At 38.9% G+C, this 16,768-nt stretch overlaps 1 protein-coding gene across 3 annotated transcripts in view; it reads right to left on the reverse strand.

The window, feature by feature from the left end:
- LOC103462665 (uncharacterized) overlaps window positions 1-16,768 on the reverse strand; it is a 127,441-nt gene that overhangs the window by 34,158 nt on the left and 76,515 nt on the right. For 2 of the 3 annotated variants that reach the window (XR_014086980.1, XR_014086982.1), the window contains 2 exons: window positions 12,269-12,362; window positions 6,949-7,178 (listed from right to left, as the gene is read on the reverse strand). Coding sequence is in view for 1 of the 3 variants with exons in the window: in XM_081605406.1 (XP_081461532.1) it covers window positions 12,269-12,362 (94 nt within the window). In the remaining 2 variants the exon portion in view is untranslated. The remainder of the gene's footprint in view (window positions 1-6,948; window positions 7,179-12,268; window positions 12,363-16,768) is intronic. The other variant, XM_081605406.1, reaches the window with a different exon arrangement.

A 16,768-nucleotide genomic window follows, 5' to 3' on the forward strand; every position in this document is an offset into this window, starting at 1 on the left:
GTATAAGCTCTCGTCCCTAAGACTTCCTTTCAAGTCTGGCCCCGGTATCAGAAGGCTAACAGATTGGGGAATGTGACGAGAGCCGACAGCAGGGGAATCTGCGGGAACGCTGACAGAGGGAGGTGATGGGGGGAGAGGTGAGTGAGCAAGAAAGAAAGAAAAACAAAGGAGACAAAGAGGAAAACAAAGAAACAATCATATCAGTCAGGAGGCATTTTATTTCCTGACTTTGGGGTTGTGTCATATCTCTGAGTGGATATTTGTGGTGTGTCTAAGCTGACTGGTATGCCTGTGGGGCGTTACTGTTTACCTCAGTGGACCCAATATGACAGATTCAGGAATGTGACTTTCAATAAAATTCTGAAAGCAAATGCTGATAATCTGACTGGAAGTGACAGACGTAGGCAGAGCGTGTACATAAATGCTGAAAGTCAAACATTGCAAACGTAGTTTAATCATGTAATGATTTAAACAATTTTATTTCATAATTATTGCTACTTAGAGTGTGTTAGGATACTTCAATGTCAGAAAGCCACACACACAAGTCGACGTTGGAACACCTGTAGGCGATGTTATGTTGCCACAAGCTCTCTGCTAATCCATACCTTAAGCGTTTCACCACAGGCCCTCTCAGGGTTTACGGAGTACACTGCTCCTTACACATTTATCACTCCCCGTTAATCCAAAGTACATACTGTATGCTTGTACCTACAAAGATTTTTTATAACTGAAAGTAATCTGCCTGTCAAAGAGGATGTCAAAAGAGGAAACCTGTGGTGAAGTCATGGACAAACTCCTTAGGCAAAGATGCCTCCGTCCCCGCAGGAAATTGACAGCTTCCTGAGATTTTAGGGGCAAAGTATTAAAGTTTACGAAAGTTTTTATAAAATTCTGTACAGCTTCTAACTTTCCTGAAAAACAAACAAAAAAAAAAACAACAACAATATTTTAGAAATAAAAATGTAGGTAATTGTTTTTGAAAAGTACAATTCCGCCAAATATTAAATACATTGTCACAATTGTCATGTATGTTGCTGTATAGAATGTTGCATGAGTTTAAATGGTAAAATATGAGCTCCTGGTTTAAATAGTACATGTGTTTTAGACTGAAGGATGATGAATTCAGTGCACTACTGTGTGAGGACAGGGTATGTTACTTATTGTGATGCCGCTGTCTTACGTTTTTGTTATTTTTCAGCTCAGACTCGGCCTTAGTTAACACAGGATGAACCAAGTAACGTTACATTTTAAAATGTTATTTTATAAAAAGAAAGGTCACAATTGGATCATTGCCTCAACATTTGAGTTGCAGTGTATCAGTTACAAAATGGCTCCAGAGTATTTAAAAATACTGGCAGCGTGGGATTAAGAACATTGTCGAAAGAAAAACAAGTCTGAAATGTAGACATAAAGCAAGCAGACTAAAAGGAACACAAAACACATGCAAGAACGTGCTCTGATTTGCTGCATTATTTGTGTCACAACTAAATAGACACAAACTGTTTAGTTTATAAACTAATCTGCTTTCAGAAGCAGATTAGATAATCCCTGGAAAGGGATTTTATTGGAGACAAAGGTTGCATAACCTTGGCAGAATAATACACACAAACAGGTGTGCTTCCTCTAAAAACAGTTTCTTAATTTTTACAGTTCAGTCATTAGACTAATTTAACTTTAAAATGTTTTTGGACAATTTTCAATAAACTGGATTTAAATCATTTCAATATAATAGCAAACTTCAGTGTCTAGAATTGTAAGTCAGAATATATTCACAACATAATTTTTTAATTAAAGTTCTATAAAAAAAAACTAATTTCTGTCATTACTTTCATTGTTACATTTTTAATAGAAAATCTACCAAAAAAATTGTACAATTTCACGAGGAAGGCAGCTCATAGTCATATCCAATGTAATTAGGTGAATAACTTCTGGATTTTAAGGAAAACGATGCTAAACTGTCAACTTGATAACAATTCTGACTTATTTATCCCAACTAAATTTGTTCCCAGCTCTTTACTTAAATAAAGTATAATATTCCACGTTGTTAAACTCATTCCATGAATTTTTGAAGAACGCTGTGTGTTTTCTAACACACCACTCAGAAACATGGTAGAGATAACAGGTGACAAGACAAGAGGCACCAGCTCGTTGTTGGATCAAGAGTCCGCCTTGGGATACTGTGACAGACGTATACTTCTGACACGTCTCAACAGTGACTGGGAGGAGCAGGAAAAACCATGTGATTTGGCATTATTTTTGAGAAATCCTCCCCCCCCAGTAATAGTACTCTGTCATTCCCCAGCCCTCTGTGGAACGGCTTTGACAGAAAGACAGAAGAGATGTGACCTGAAACAAGACGCTGTTTGATCATTGCCGTAACACTTTCATTCTGTCACAAAGATCTATGCAAAAATCACTAAATATTAAAAAAGTTTTCAGTAATATTAAAGTGGAAATAAGCTCACTGATGCCAATGCATTATACATCAATACCTCTGACAAAACACATTTTGTTACTGAACTGACGATCCAACAGAAGAAAGAGAAAGTATGATGAGTCTTCAGAGGGGTACAACCCAGGCCACAGAGACATTTAATGCATGTGTGTTTTATGGACAAAAGGGGACAACCTTCTTTTATTAAAATTTTACTGAACTTTATTAACTGCAAAAACTAACACAAGACCTTTAGTGCAAATAAAGCTACTCCTTTCTGTGCTTGACTAATTTAATAATTTTTTTTCAAAAACTAAACAGTGAACATTTCTGTAGCACAGTTGGTTGAGAATGATCAAAATCAATATACATACTGTGATCTAAACATGGTTGGAGAGAAAAAGCTTTGAAAATGATAAGACTTGAAAGTAAGTGCTGAATGAAAGCATTCTGAACACATCACTTATCTCAATACCATGTAATAAAAACCAAATGTGGATATAATTTGAATACAAGGTGTAATCCGTACTTTATATTTGTTCATTCAATTTGTTCAGTCAAAATAAGAAAAAGTAGGTAACTTCAGTTTTGTCTCAGTGCAGTAACTACAATTGTTTCTAAATATTAATTTATTTGAAGCTAATTGTTGTAAATCAAGAAATTCCCTATAAGTTTCTACAACCAAAAGCTAAGGTGTGTGTTTGTCCAGGACTGAATATGTAACCAAATATAAAATGTTCTACTGTTACCAGTAATGAGCATAATCAAACAATTACTAATGGAAAAAGTACCAGTGATTTTGATTTTCATGCAATATATATATATATATATATATATATATATATATATATATATATATATATATATATATATATTTTTTTTTTTTTTTTTTCCATTCACTAAACACTTTTCTTGCCACTTCATTGCTACATTCCTTGCGCAGACATCAACAAAGAGATAGTCAAGAGTTGGCTCTTTAAACACAAAGAACTGGTTTAAGATTATTCACAGGTCCCAAACTAAACCTTGAAGTGCTTCAGTAGAGAGGTGGTGAAAAAAATACATCAATATTTGCCTGCTTTCACACAAACCAACTTCATACTACCCCAACACCTCGTAAAGTCAGACACTGCCCACACCCAATGAATTTAAAGCAATCTGAGGGGTTGGCAGGAGCAGACTGCTGTATGCATTTCTCTGGTTTTGCTGACAGCTTGCCCTACTCACCTCATCTGTCTGCCGTCTATAAAGAACAGCCTTGTGGGCACGCTCAGAGCTCCACCTCCTGACCTCCAGACCTATGGATCTTGGACCTTCTCGGCATGATTTACACAAAATGGTTAACGTTCATTTACAATATTCCAAACAAGAATATGCCTTCATTTCTTAAGTAAATTATTTAAGAAAGACAGTGACAAAGCAGAATGCTGCTTCAGCTTACTTAACGTGTGCTTCTCTAGAAATTTGATGCTACATTAAGAAATGGAGCTCACGAGGTGGGGAGTCTATTTGTATGAGAAATGTTACACCTTCTCATCCAAGTTTAGTTTAATAATTTCGATATTTGTTATAACGGCATCGATGCCAGTCACCTTTCCACCCATGAACGCATGCAACGCAAGGTAGACTAAATATTTGGTTTGAAATGCGAGAGTCTACCTAAAAACTCTGCGGCCCTAAAATTGTGTCAGGTCATAAAATTGGATAAACACCACCTCAGATTACGTGCGACACTCGACAAAGTTTACAGTGTCGTTATTTATTTAATAAAAACTCAAAAGTGCAGATATGGGGTCTCTTAGTGCTTTGGAAATAAGAAAGCAGGAGGCAGCCTGGGGCTGTTCGCAAAATACAGTTGATAAACAGGTCAAAGGAGAACATGATCACTTCTGTGAAAGCTGAACTTTTGTGGAGGTGCATCTCTGGAGTGCTCAGCTGTTTGGGAACGAAATGGTGAGGATGAGAGACAAGGGCAATGACTCTAAACTAACAACTCTCACTGCCCAATAATCTGGGTAGAGTTACAAACGTTTTTCCAGAAAGTTGGGATCCATAGTCCAGAGCTGTTCCAAAATCCAAAGCAGCATTTTCACATGAGATGCAATTCTACCTTCAGCACTGCACAGCTACAGATGCAAATGGTTATCCCTAGATCTATTTCAGCACATTAACATTTAAAATGGTATCTATCGTACTCAACTATTGCTAGGCTCAACATGCAAAAATAAAAATACTAATAACTGCAAAAATAATATTGCATAATGTTTACTATTTTAAAAATATTTTGTAAATATGTTGATGTCTGTTGTAGGTTTATTTTATTATGAAACAATCTAAAGTCATACAGAGTTCAGTTCGAGAGATAAACGTGAGGTTATTATTGTGAAGCTACAGCAAACATGAACCAGTTGTTGTAAGTCAATAATAACCCACGGTCCATGAATGCCCTGGGTAAATAAATCCATCAGCCTATAAGAGGAGAATGTGCACATTTCTGTCAAAGCAGCCGTCTCTTGCTGACTTTAAATGCTTTGTCAGTGATAGCATTTAATAGAAACAAACTTAGAAGCTTCTGGCAATTCCTTCAGGGCACGGACTGTGAAGAAACATTACACGGTATCCATACGAGAACCCAATTCAAGTCTAAGTCAGCCACAGTCTGCACAATGTGGGAAAAAAACAAACAAGCCATATTCAAGTCAGAAGCAAATTTAACATGGCAAGTTCAACCAAATATCATATGTGCAATGTGCCATGATAATTCATTTAAGGGCCTGTGGTGTAGCGGAAGAGTGAGTATTCCATAGACGGAGGAAAGTACACAGCTGTCTGTGGTTTGGTTGCCGATCCTCAGACCTTAGCTGCATGTCTTTTCCACTTCTCTCTCTGTATATTTCCTGTCTGATTGCTGCTGATAAAGATCACTTGCGACACAAAATCCTGTAAGTTAATTAAGAAAAAAAGCACAACAATCTCCTTTGAAAGAACAAAAAACAAACAAAAACAAAATATGGGAATGAAAAACTGGACGTTTTTTAAAACATCTTTGCGAAGACCAAAAATGAAAAAAAATAAATAAATCATAAGTGCAAAAATATGGTGGCAACTTTTTAGCAAAAGCTTGTTTTTATCACTATAGAATCTGAGAACTTTTGTGTCTTTCAAACAAAACTACAACTTCACTATCTAGAAAAATATTCTAAAGTCAAAAGCTAAGGCGTCTGGCAGAGCTGAAACCAGGCTCTGTAAAAAGCTAACGTTCTCATTCAAAAAGCTAATCTACAACAGCATGGCTATAAAGAAAGAAGTGGGACTCTACAATGTTCCACTTCTGAACTCTGCCTGGGTGAAACTTGGGGATGAAATAGCTATGCAATTTAAAAGTTTACAAATATCTTGCTGAAATGAAGTAACACTCTTGCGGAAGAGTGAACCAACGCTCTTCCGCAAACTTGTGAAACACTGAACTGGTCAGTCTTTTACTGGTCATGCAACAAATAACCCTACCACTATTAAAACCAGACGTAATAAAACGAACACATCATAATGTATGCTTCTGCAACACTCTTTCGCTGCCTCACCCAGCTGGAGCCAAGTTAGCCAGGATTTACGTAACCCAGTCACAGTGTCTCCATTAATTGCTGAAAGTGACACCGTGCACGGTTATTATATGATTACGACATGACAGCTCTCGTTTTTCACTATTAAAAGGGAGACAAGCCTGTGCTCAGCTGCAGTAGGGTTTCAGTACGTGGAAGAAGTAAGAAAGAATGACCACTTTTTGACATACTTTAAAGTTAAAATGTGTCATAAAGGATTTTGTTTAAAAATGTATACATATGTCGCACTGCTTTAATGTGTTTTGAGAGACATTGGTCTCATTTTCAATCAGAAACAAACATGATTATAATTTCAAATCTAACTCTGACAGGGCAATAAAAAATTTGCATGGGATTTTCTGTCAACATTGTCTCAAAGTAACCAATTATACATCACTTCACCCTGAACAACTACATAAAAGGTCTGTTCTAATATTAACTCCACATCAGAACCTGCCCTATGCTTCCATATTTGACAGTTTTTCCTGACCTCTGCAGCGGTCCTTTAGGCGGAGTTTAGTTTTGCCAGCGCAGGTATCCTCTTGGTGATCCACAAAGTTAAATTTATGATGAGAACTGGTGTATCATGACATCCAGGCCTGGAGCAGATGGTAAAACCAGTGTTGTCCTTGGACCAACTGACTATAGAAACCTTAATCTAAAAGTTACCACACACTTGATGATTGATTTCTTTTCTTATGACCGAGTAGCAAATTTAACAGTAGTCGTTTACTAATTTTCAGTTGTGTAAAACACAAAAAAACTTGTCTTCTGGCTTTTTGTCCATGACATTACAAAACACAACTAAAATAGTAAGAGAATGAAGCTGGAGAAGTTGTTTTGTACTGTTGTGATGTTTTAGAACAACCTGACAAATGCTAAAGGTCAGAGTGACTAAAGATAAAAGTAGCTGACCCCAATCAGAAGGAGCTTCCTCTGTACTCCTCTGGATTCCGTCGTTCAGAGGGATTACATGCATGCATCTGCATGGGTCTGTGTAGGATAAATGATGTCTAAGAAGCCAGGGTCATTGTGCTCTTCATGTAACCCAGTAACATCCATCTTAGGCCGCCTGGAGAGGTGAAGTTTTTCACTGTGGAGTGGGGCTGGCAGACAACTGGGTGGGGGGTGTAGCAGGGAGGTTGCTGAAGTGCAGAAAGACAAGAAGCAGATCAGAGTTTGAGAGGTTAAGCCCAAACAATCTCAGCCATTTTGGATTACATCTGCATGCACGCTACAAACATGCCCCTGAACTTTAAAAACTTCACAGATAAACCTTTAGTTCATCTATGGTAATATGTACTTCATCTTACATTTATGCTGCAAAACAAGAGATTTTCCAGTGTGCTATTTTTTTAACATTATGTAGAAGTCTGAATGCAACTTAAAAACAACAAATACTTGACAAAAATTACTGAATCAAACTTCTGAAACAAAAATATTAGGATGTTTAGCAAGTCTTTCTGAATGCAGTTTAAAGCAGCTTTTGTCGCCGTGCAAGAAGAAGACCGCATGTTTTTCAAAGGTACAAAGGCGCCTGGCAAGCTAAGGCTGGCAGACACATACCAGACCTTTACTTAAAAGGCCGTGTCAGGGGTTAAGTGGTCATGGAAAAGGAGGCAGAGAGCCGCCGCTAAAGTTATTAGACAGCATAGTTTCTCTCGTCAGCAGGTGGGAGGTGAGATCTGCTGTGACGAGCAGGTGCTGCTCAGGGCCAGAGATCACAGCTGAACGCTAGGCTGTGATAAGCCCTGTACACCACTTAAATTACACCACCGCCACCACTTTGACCCTGCATGCTTTGGACGGTGTTATGAAGAGAAAGTGAGAACGTTGGGAGTCAAAGTGTGAGAAAAAAAAAAAAAAACCTTAGAGAAGTGGATACTCACATAAGAGGAACTGTATGGTCAACACACAAAATAGGTCAATAAAGTGTACATCATACCTGAAAAATTTCTTTCTTTCAGCAATTCGATAAGATTCATTAGAAAGAGATTGATTGATTCATCTTAAGTATTTATTTATAACATTAATAATTGTGGATCATTGCTAATTAAAGCTCCAAATTCTGTTTCTCAGAATTTCACATTATCACACATATAAATAAGACCAATAAATAAAATAAATAAATAAATAAATAAAAATAAAAAAAAAATATATATATATATATCCATCCATCCATTTTCTTTACACCTTTGTCCCTTAGTGGGGTCGGGAGGGGTGCTGATGCCTATCTCCAGCTAACGTTCCGGGCGAGAGGCGGGGTCACCATGGACAGGTCATCAGGGCAACACAGAGACAGACAGGACACACAACCATGCACACACAGTCACACCTAGGGACAATTTGGAGAGGCCAATTAACCTGACAGTCCTGGTTTTGGACTGTGGGAGGAAACCGGAGTACTCGGAGAAAACCCACGCATGCACAGGGAGAACATGCAAACTCCATGCAGAAAGACCGGGGCCGGGAATCGAACCCAGAACCTTCTTGCTGCAAGGCAACAGCTCTACCAACTGCTCCACTGTGCATATATATATATATATATATATATATATATATATATATATATATATATATAGAAAGGGCTGAAGAAAGGACGAAGGTCCTTTCATGAGCAAGGACCTTCGTGCTTCATCTTACAGTGTTCTACATAATTATGTAGGCCATGGCATCTGCAAATATTATATAACACTGTAAGATATGTATAACACCGTAAGATGAAGCACGAAGGTCCTTGCTGAAGAAAGTTACCTTCAATATTCAATACCTCTTTTTCTTAAATTAAAAATCAGCACAGCCATCTGCCTGGACATTTAGGAGCACTTTGTTCTTCCCTTTGCTAACTGAAGTTTAACTACCTTGTTTATTGACCACTGTGCTCGATTGGTCAGCAAACTCGTTTGACTTGACCCCCATAGAGAATCTACAAGGTATCATTAAGGGGAACCTGAGAAACACCAGACCCAACAATGCAGACAAGTTGAACCCGGCTATTAAAGCAAACTGTAAACCTCACAACAAAGTCAGAGGCCGATTTCACTCATGCCCAGCCACAATGACACAGTAATTCACTCAAAAGGATCCAGACTAAGTATTGAGGGAATATACATAAAATTTACTTTTCAGTAGGTTGATATCTCTGTTATTAAAAATCTTTTTTTTTTTTTACATTGATGGAAAAAAATGAATTCGGAATTCTGTGATAAAATAAATTATGAGTTATCAGTAGTTTTAAGCAACAGAAAAACATTTTCAGAAATGCTTCAAACATACTCATCTTTGTGTAATTAATTAAATACCAGTGTTATGTTTTAAAGTAATTACTCAACAAATACTGCAATAAATTAATTCTTTTTAATAATTTAGATTTACAGAGTTGCATCTTTACAGTGTGAAAGTTCGGGAAGGATTTACAACTAAGAGCCAGTGTGTGTGTGTGCAGAGCTCTCCATCCTTTCATGTCATTTCACTTCAAACATCAGCTGTGGTTGTTGATTTGTCTGCACAAAACCTCAAGGTGTGGGGGTGGTTAAATAATGTCAATGAAAACAGTCAACAGAGGCCTGTGTGGTTTTCTTAAAATAAAGGCGTTCATCCTAAAACTGGCATCAAGTCGCGGATTTCAAACTCTGATTCTTTGAGTTGAACCCAGCTTTGACACATGTTAACGACACACTGCAGAGAGAAAGGCAGCATAAAGGGCACGCTAAGGGATGAAAGTGGCAGAGTGAGAAGGTGAGGAGAGAGCAGGGGCGGATGAATTTATTTGATGATTACCTTTTTCTAATCTCAGATGCCCTGGAGACCCTAGCACCCGCTGCACTTTCTGCAACTCAAAATGATAAACAAACAAAAAGAGGCATAAGAGTCGGGGAATGAAAGTGGAAGGAGAGCAGAAGCACGAGGAGCTTTGAGGATTCGGCGAGGTGAAGTATTGATCATCCATTGACAAACACAATAGAAATTTTAGATGTGATGTGAGAGGGCCCCCATTCATAATTCATCAGCAAGCCAAATGTGAGGGACGTGGGGTGTGGACAGGGGGAAGCACTGAGTATTGATTACTAGACGGGTGTACGGAGTGGTACAGGGTGGGGGGAGTCTCCAGATAGAAGAGAAGCCAGGAAGGTAGAGCGGATGTAAAAAAGAAAAAAAGATGGTTATAGCAGTTTCTGAGAGAGAGGAAGGGGGGTGGGGGGGGGGTCTAGATGGAGCAAAGGAAAGCCATTAAGGATGGCAGTGTTACCAGACACTGGCAGCGACAAAGAGTGCAAAGCAAAGAACTGCAAAGATTGGAGGAGAGGGAGAAACCAATGTTAGCGAGAGGTCAACACACATCACCCACCACTAACACACCGCCTTTACACCACACTCCTACTGTCTCCCTGCGCCACCCAAATCAATATCACCATGTCAAAACATAAAATGCATGCTTTTGCTCTTAAGTAAAAGGTGTCTAAGATTTTTAAAAGCATTGATTCTGTGATGGGTCGATGGGAATCAAGGCATATTTTCCTGTGCAGAGAGGGGTAATAACACTCAGCTGGTAATGGCACAACAGAGGGAACCCGACCGTGTCTGTAAAAGAGTGCACTGGTCAGATTACGGCACTCCGCTCCACCGGGAGAGGTCACAGTAAAGGGGCAGGTCAAGGATTTGATCTGTCTGTACAAACTGTCTCTGAGAATTGTCAATTGGGAAGCCACGCAATGGAGGATGAGCTGATGGGACTTGACTTTCTCTGGGGCCCTCACCAGAAACATTTTACTCGTTAAAGTGAGGAGTACCTAAAGCAGAAGTTCTAACAGTCTTGGACCAGGGAGAACATGTACCAAAACACAGCTGATCAGAGTAGAAGATTCCTCTTTGACTGCGTCTGCCGCAGCGTGCCGAACCGTTTAGGTGAAATGTTGTAAATCATATCGTGTTCAGCTATATCCTTTTCCTCACTACTACAAACTGAGCTCAATGCTATGACACCTCTGCAACTTTTCTCTATGCCTTAAATAAAAGTCAGTGTCAAAAGGTAAAATGAGTTTGAGGCAGGAAGGTCTTTAGTGGTTTAAGTTAACAAGAAAATAGTTTTCTTCCTCCGTTAGGGAGCATCTGGACCAACACTGGGGACACTACAATTGCTAGTGGAGAGCCAAACCAGCTACAGACAAGGTACAAAATAGAGACAGCCAGAAAAACACAAAGAAGTTAAAAAAACATGTTCCACAAATAGAAGCTACCAACCACAAGAAGGGCACAGCCAGACACACAGACATGTATCCAGAGTGCTTAGCACAGCTGCCACCTGATGGAATATTAAGTAAATAGCCTTATTCCTGAGTACTTCCACTGAACTCTTATTTGTCGGATCGTTGTGCTGTATAAATAAATTTACTTTACCTACTTTACTTTGCTTTTAAATACTGATTAAAAATATGTATACTCTTCCAGCTGCAGTTCCTTTTACATTTTTTATTATCATAACACAAAGACAATAGTGATAATAGTTTTACACTGAAGGATATGAATAGTTGTGTGCTTCATTTTAAGATTATTAAAGATAAACAAAGCATACACATCCTCGACAATCCAAATTTTTTACTTGGGGGGGGAAAAAAAAGATATACCTGGTGCATTTCACATTTATTAGGAAAATAGATTTCCATGTATCTTGCTTTTTTAATAAAAGCCTACGTAAAGTTTAATCAAAAATATCTTTGAACAGTTACGGTTTTTATAAAAATTATCAGCCGAGATATAGTTCCTAAATGTGATGGCATACATCTCATTGGTATGCTATGATATCCATGACTTTATGCCATCATCCAGATTTGTTAAATAGTTCAGTTTTAAAGCCTCAGAACTACAAGGCAGGAAAAGTCAACTGATCAAGTTGTGGTGAGTCGTTCTGTTGTAACTGATAGTTTGCCATGGTGGTGATGGTATTTGCTGTAGCCTCAGCAGAACCTGTGTTCTCCCTGATACCCAACTGTCTCTCCCAGTATCAGGACATGCTGCAGCTCAAAAAAGACCGCAGATTAATCTTTAAACTGAAAAGACAATACCAACATCGTTGAGTCACTAAGGCCCAACATGACCATTTCTCTGACGCATGATGTGAAGTCAGTGGACGGATTGGTCATTGGGTTAGTCTCATGCCTGTTTGTGGGTGATCTGTTGTCAGTGTGGCACACGAGAATGTGGGAAATTAAAGCCGGCAGGAAGATAATCTGGTCACCTGATCCAGGCTTGGGGGAGGTGCTGACAGCCGTGCTGCTCCGCCGTGTGTCATACGAGGAGGGGGGCCAAACGGCAGGTGACTGACTCACTCCCTGTTAATGGACAGATGACCATATTAGTAAAAACAATTCAAGAGAGGGAAAAAGTAACGAGATAGAATAAGGGGACCCTGTGAGAGAATAAACAGACAGCGTCATGGCTTTCATTTGATACGTTGTCTTGTCTGTCTCTTGATAAAAATGGGTTGGATGTGAAGTGATGAAGCAGGAAGAGAAAAAGGAGATCCTCAGGTACAATCTGCAGTAGACTATTAGGAACTCTGCTGGTGCTCCAGCGACACTGTGTGAAGCCAGCAGGTATGGAAACAGGTTGACACATCCATGTGTTAGTGCAGAGATGCATAAGAACATTGTGTGCCAGCAAGTGTGTGTGCCTGCGCATGTGTATTTAACAACTTAATCAATTACCTAACCACTTGCCAAAGAGAAAACATGTCTTTTCGTTTTCCAACATGTTTCCCTCCTTTCAGAAAATGAGTCGGTTATGCTCAGAGCTCAAACAGAGAACAAAGCATTTCTCACTTCTTTTGTGCAAGAGAGACTTCTGGTGCACTATATCAAAAGCCAGAGCTGGAAGCACAAGCAAAACCAGATGACAATTGTCAGAACAATTAATATCTTGCATTTGCCCAATCACATATGACAATTACCCAAAACATATAGAGGGTGCAATAGCACCATAACACCCTCATAAATGCATATGTAGTATAGATTATGTAATTGTGAACCTAACAGATATTCTTATGTTGCCCTCTTTCATTTAAATCCTGCCACAGCAGATAGTTGAATCAGACTGTTTAAAAAATCAGGACATGAAACTCATTAGGAAAATTAAATTGTGTACATTAAATAGAGCGGCGCTGAAGCACAGGCGAACATTTTGACAGCAACTCCAGCGCGTAATAAAATCAAAGAATCACGGCTTAATTGGATTGCACCTAAAAAGGATCATGCTGACAAATGCGATTGTATTAAGCCATAAATGTGCACACCTCCTGCGAGTCTTCCCTAAATCCAGTGAAATTGAAATACCCTGGGCTGCTGACCACTTCCTGAAACAATCAGTCACCCAGAAATACTGAGACTGCAAAGAGGAAGAACAAGACTGCATAGACAAAGCAAGCTGATCATCAGTTTGAACTCTAGTTAGTGCATCTCTCAACACTGTGCATAAGTAATTCTCTTCCACTGAAATGGCTACGTGTTGTATTAATACCCCTTTCTCAACTATCAAAAATTTAAATGTACTTTGTTAGGATTTATGAGACAAAATAGGATGTGGTAGTTCATAAATGTAAAGTGGGAGCAAATTAAAACACGGTTTTCAACATTTTTTTTAACAAATAAATGAGATTTTTCTTATCCACAGATAAGAAAAATCTTATCCACAGATAAGAAAAAGGGGTAGATAAGGGGTCTTATCTACCCCTTCTTCAGAGGGTAGAAGGGCTCTATGAGCCCTTCAGAGGGTAGAAGGAAGAATCAACCTGTCTCCTCCTCAAGAAGAAAATCGCTCGTCAGTTTGTTTTTGCCAGATATTTTTTTTTTCTTAGATTCTTTTTCTCTCTCCCATTATCACCGAGTGTTTCCTTAAAAGAAGGTTGTTGGATTTCTCTCTGCTTTTATTTCTGTAAAACTCTAAGCTAAAATTAGAAATAGATTAATAATTAAATGTATTTGGTAAATTTGACATAATATTCTGCCCCTTTCTTTTTCTTCTACAAAGCACACTAGCTAGAATCACAGACACAGTGAAAGGGGAAAAACATCTTCAAAGCAAAGAAAACATGCATATGACAATAAATAATGCCCTCCCTCAAAACCTTTATTTTATCTAGTAGTGGCTGATGAAAACATTGTTTTGGAATTGCAAACACTAAATACCAACAGACTTTTTGCACTCTACACAGTGTTTCATAAACAAGCTTTTCTTATCACATACATATGAGAGCAAACAAAAATAGAAGATGCACAGTTGGATCTGCTGATATAGAAAAAAAAAATGGAAAAAAAGTAACGTGTTTGCTATTTTTCTTGTCATTAGTCTGCTGCAGAGCAAAGCTGTAATTCTCTGAGGTAATTCTCCAGAGAAGCCACTAGGGGAGCCTCAACCTCCTTTTTAGCAAACTTGTATTAAAAGACAGAGGAAAATGTATACACACATGTGCAAACGCTTATCAAACAAAGGCAGAAGCAAGAATGACGAGTGAGAGAATTTAATCTTTATGTTTTGCTAAAAATATATATTTCTGCCACGTAAGTGGACTTAATCTGCTCTACTTTCTGATTAAAACACTCCTTTAGTTTCCACTCATTCACAAGCATCTCTTAGAGTGCTGTTTGGTTTAATGAAGAAACCAGCATGCTATTGTACTAGAGCCTGGTACAGTGCTGGGAATACCCTGCGCCCCAAAGTACAGAACACACCTCCATTATGCATTACACATCTAAGATATTTAAGCTCTTTGTAAGAGTTAAGTCTTGGAGCCGTGCCGTGTCATTCTGTTGGGGATGATAGGGAGCTTTACTCATGTCTGTATTAGCAGGATGACTTCCAAAGCCTCTGGGATGGGGTGTTACAACTACCAGCTCCAGTCAGTCCCAACATTCATACCCAAACTCTGCACAACCCTGAGCACCAGATCAGAACCCAAATAGGCCTTGCATTAAGGGGGATAAGCCTTACCACAGGGACTGACTATTCACCACGTACGATCAAATTAATTGGAGCAGGTTTATTGTGGGTCGAAATAAACACCAATGCAACGGTTCAACAGTCCATGTGGATGGAGACAACGTGAAACGCTTTGAATTACTATATTTTGTGCTCAGGGAAAAAAAAAAATCTGTATAAGGCTGCTTTCGAAAGAAAGGAAAAAAAAACATGCCAGGGAGGAGAGGAGAGACTGGAGACCTCCGAACATAAACTGACATGAATTCCAGGATGTGTGTCGTCTTCAGAAGTGAAGAAAAAAAGTGTTTTCCCATCTTGGTGCAGAACAGGGTTCTTGCTCTAAGTTAAATACCATCCATCTGTCTGGTGCTGTAAGGTGACGGAGTGTGTGTGCGCCAACATTGTAAGAGATACTTAGGTCTGTGTGTATATTTTCATAGTCTGATTGAAGTAAAACACAGCCTTTAATGTATCATTTCAAGTGAACACAGTGCCCAAATGAAAACACACACACCTACAAGCCCCACTTAATTGAAGGCTACAGGTTTTCACATTGCAGACAGCCTTTTTTCCTTCTTTTTTTCCATGGGAAAAACAGACCACTTTTTGAAATCAATATTCTCCACTTGTTTTGCTGCAAATTAAAGCTGTCATTCTCAGGCTGATGTCACGGGGGAGAAGCAGTGGGAGACAGAGCGGGATGAGAACTGCAGCCGTAAAGTTTTATATTTCAGGCAAAAGAAGATTGAAATGTAATCCTGAATTATCTCAAAATGACTGAAAGAAAGAGAGAGAAAACACACACAGACACCATCAGAAATGGCAGATGGCGTTTCTGTTTACCGACTCCACCAGAAAACAAGATTCAAATAATAATAATAAAAAAAGAAACACAACATAATCATAATTTTAAGTGTTTCCTATATACTTCAATGTGCGATGAAGCAATATGCAGTGCCTACAAACCTTGGTTCTGACATACTTTCCATCTGTGGAAGAAGAATTTGATTGCTACAAGTTTTTTTTTTCTTTCATCCTCCATCTCAATAACATGCAATTGCCTGCAGTTACTCTACATAACATGCAATTTACACACAAGACTGCACACTTCTCGGCGTCTGCTCCAGCAGACCGGGGCTGTGCTTTCCCATAAAAACAGATACCCTCCTCAGGAAGCTTTGTAGAGCCTAAAAACCTCAATTAGGTTCATCAATATTTGATGGAATGGCTCTGATAAGGTCTGCTCGCTCCCCCCTCTAGTGCCTCTGTGCTGGCGTGATGTCTTTAATTGTTGGCCCAAAGCACTGGAGACAGACAAAACATTGTTTGCTCTGTAATGGATGGCTATGTCCCTAGCACAATATTGAGACTGGCTTTTTGCGCATAAGTTGCCACACTCCTGGCCTGTAGTAAGAGTGGGAAAGGGTGGGAGGAAACTAGGAGTGTCATGTGATAAACACAAAAAGCCCATTACATCTCTCAGTATGATGCACCTACAATATGTCAGAACATATTTTCACTTGGTAGAAGGGCAACGGAGCACTTTACTGTCACTGTTCTTTGACAGAGCTGTGAGTTTTTTATGAAGAATCAGCATCAGAAAGAACAAGAAACACGACAGGTCAGTGATGATGTCTAGAGATTTAAAGTAGAGGTTGATTCTAATCTGATGGCGTATCAATCCATCACCAGAAAACTAAGGCACAATTACAGATGTGACAAGATGTAGATTTCCACTTAAGCCGACATGCCTAGCATTCATTTT

This window comes from Poecilia reticulata, chromosome 3 (assembly GCF_904066995.2).
Source record: "Poecilia reticulata chromosome 3, P_reticulata-male-v2, whole genome shotgun sequence".
In the NCBI taxonomy this organism is placed as follows: Eukaryota; Metazoa; Chordata; class Actinopteri; order Cyprinodontiformes; family Poeciliidae; genus Poecilia; species Poecilia reticulata.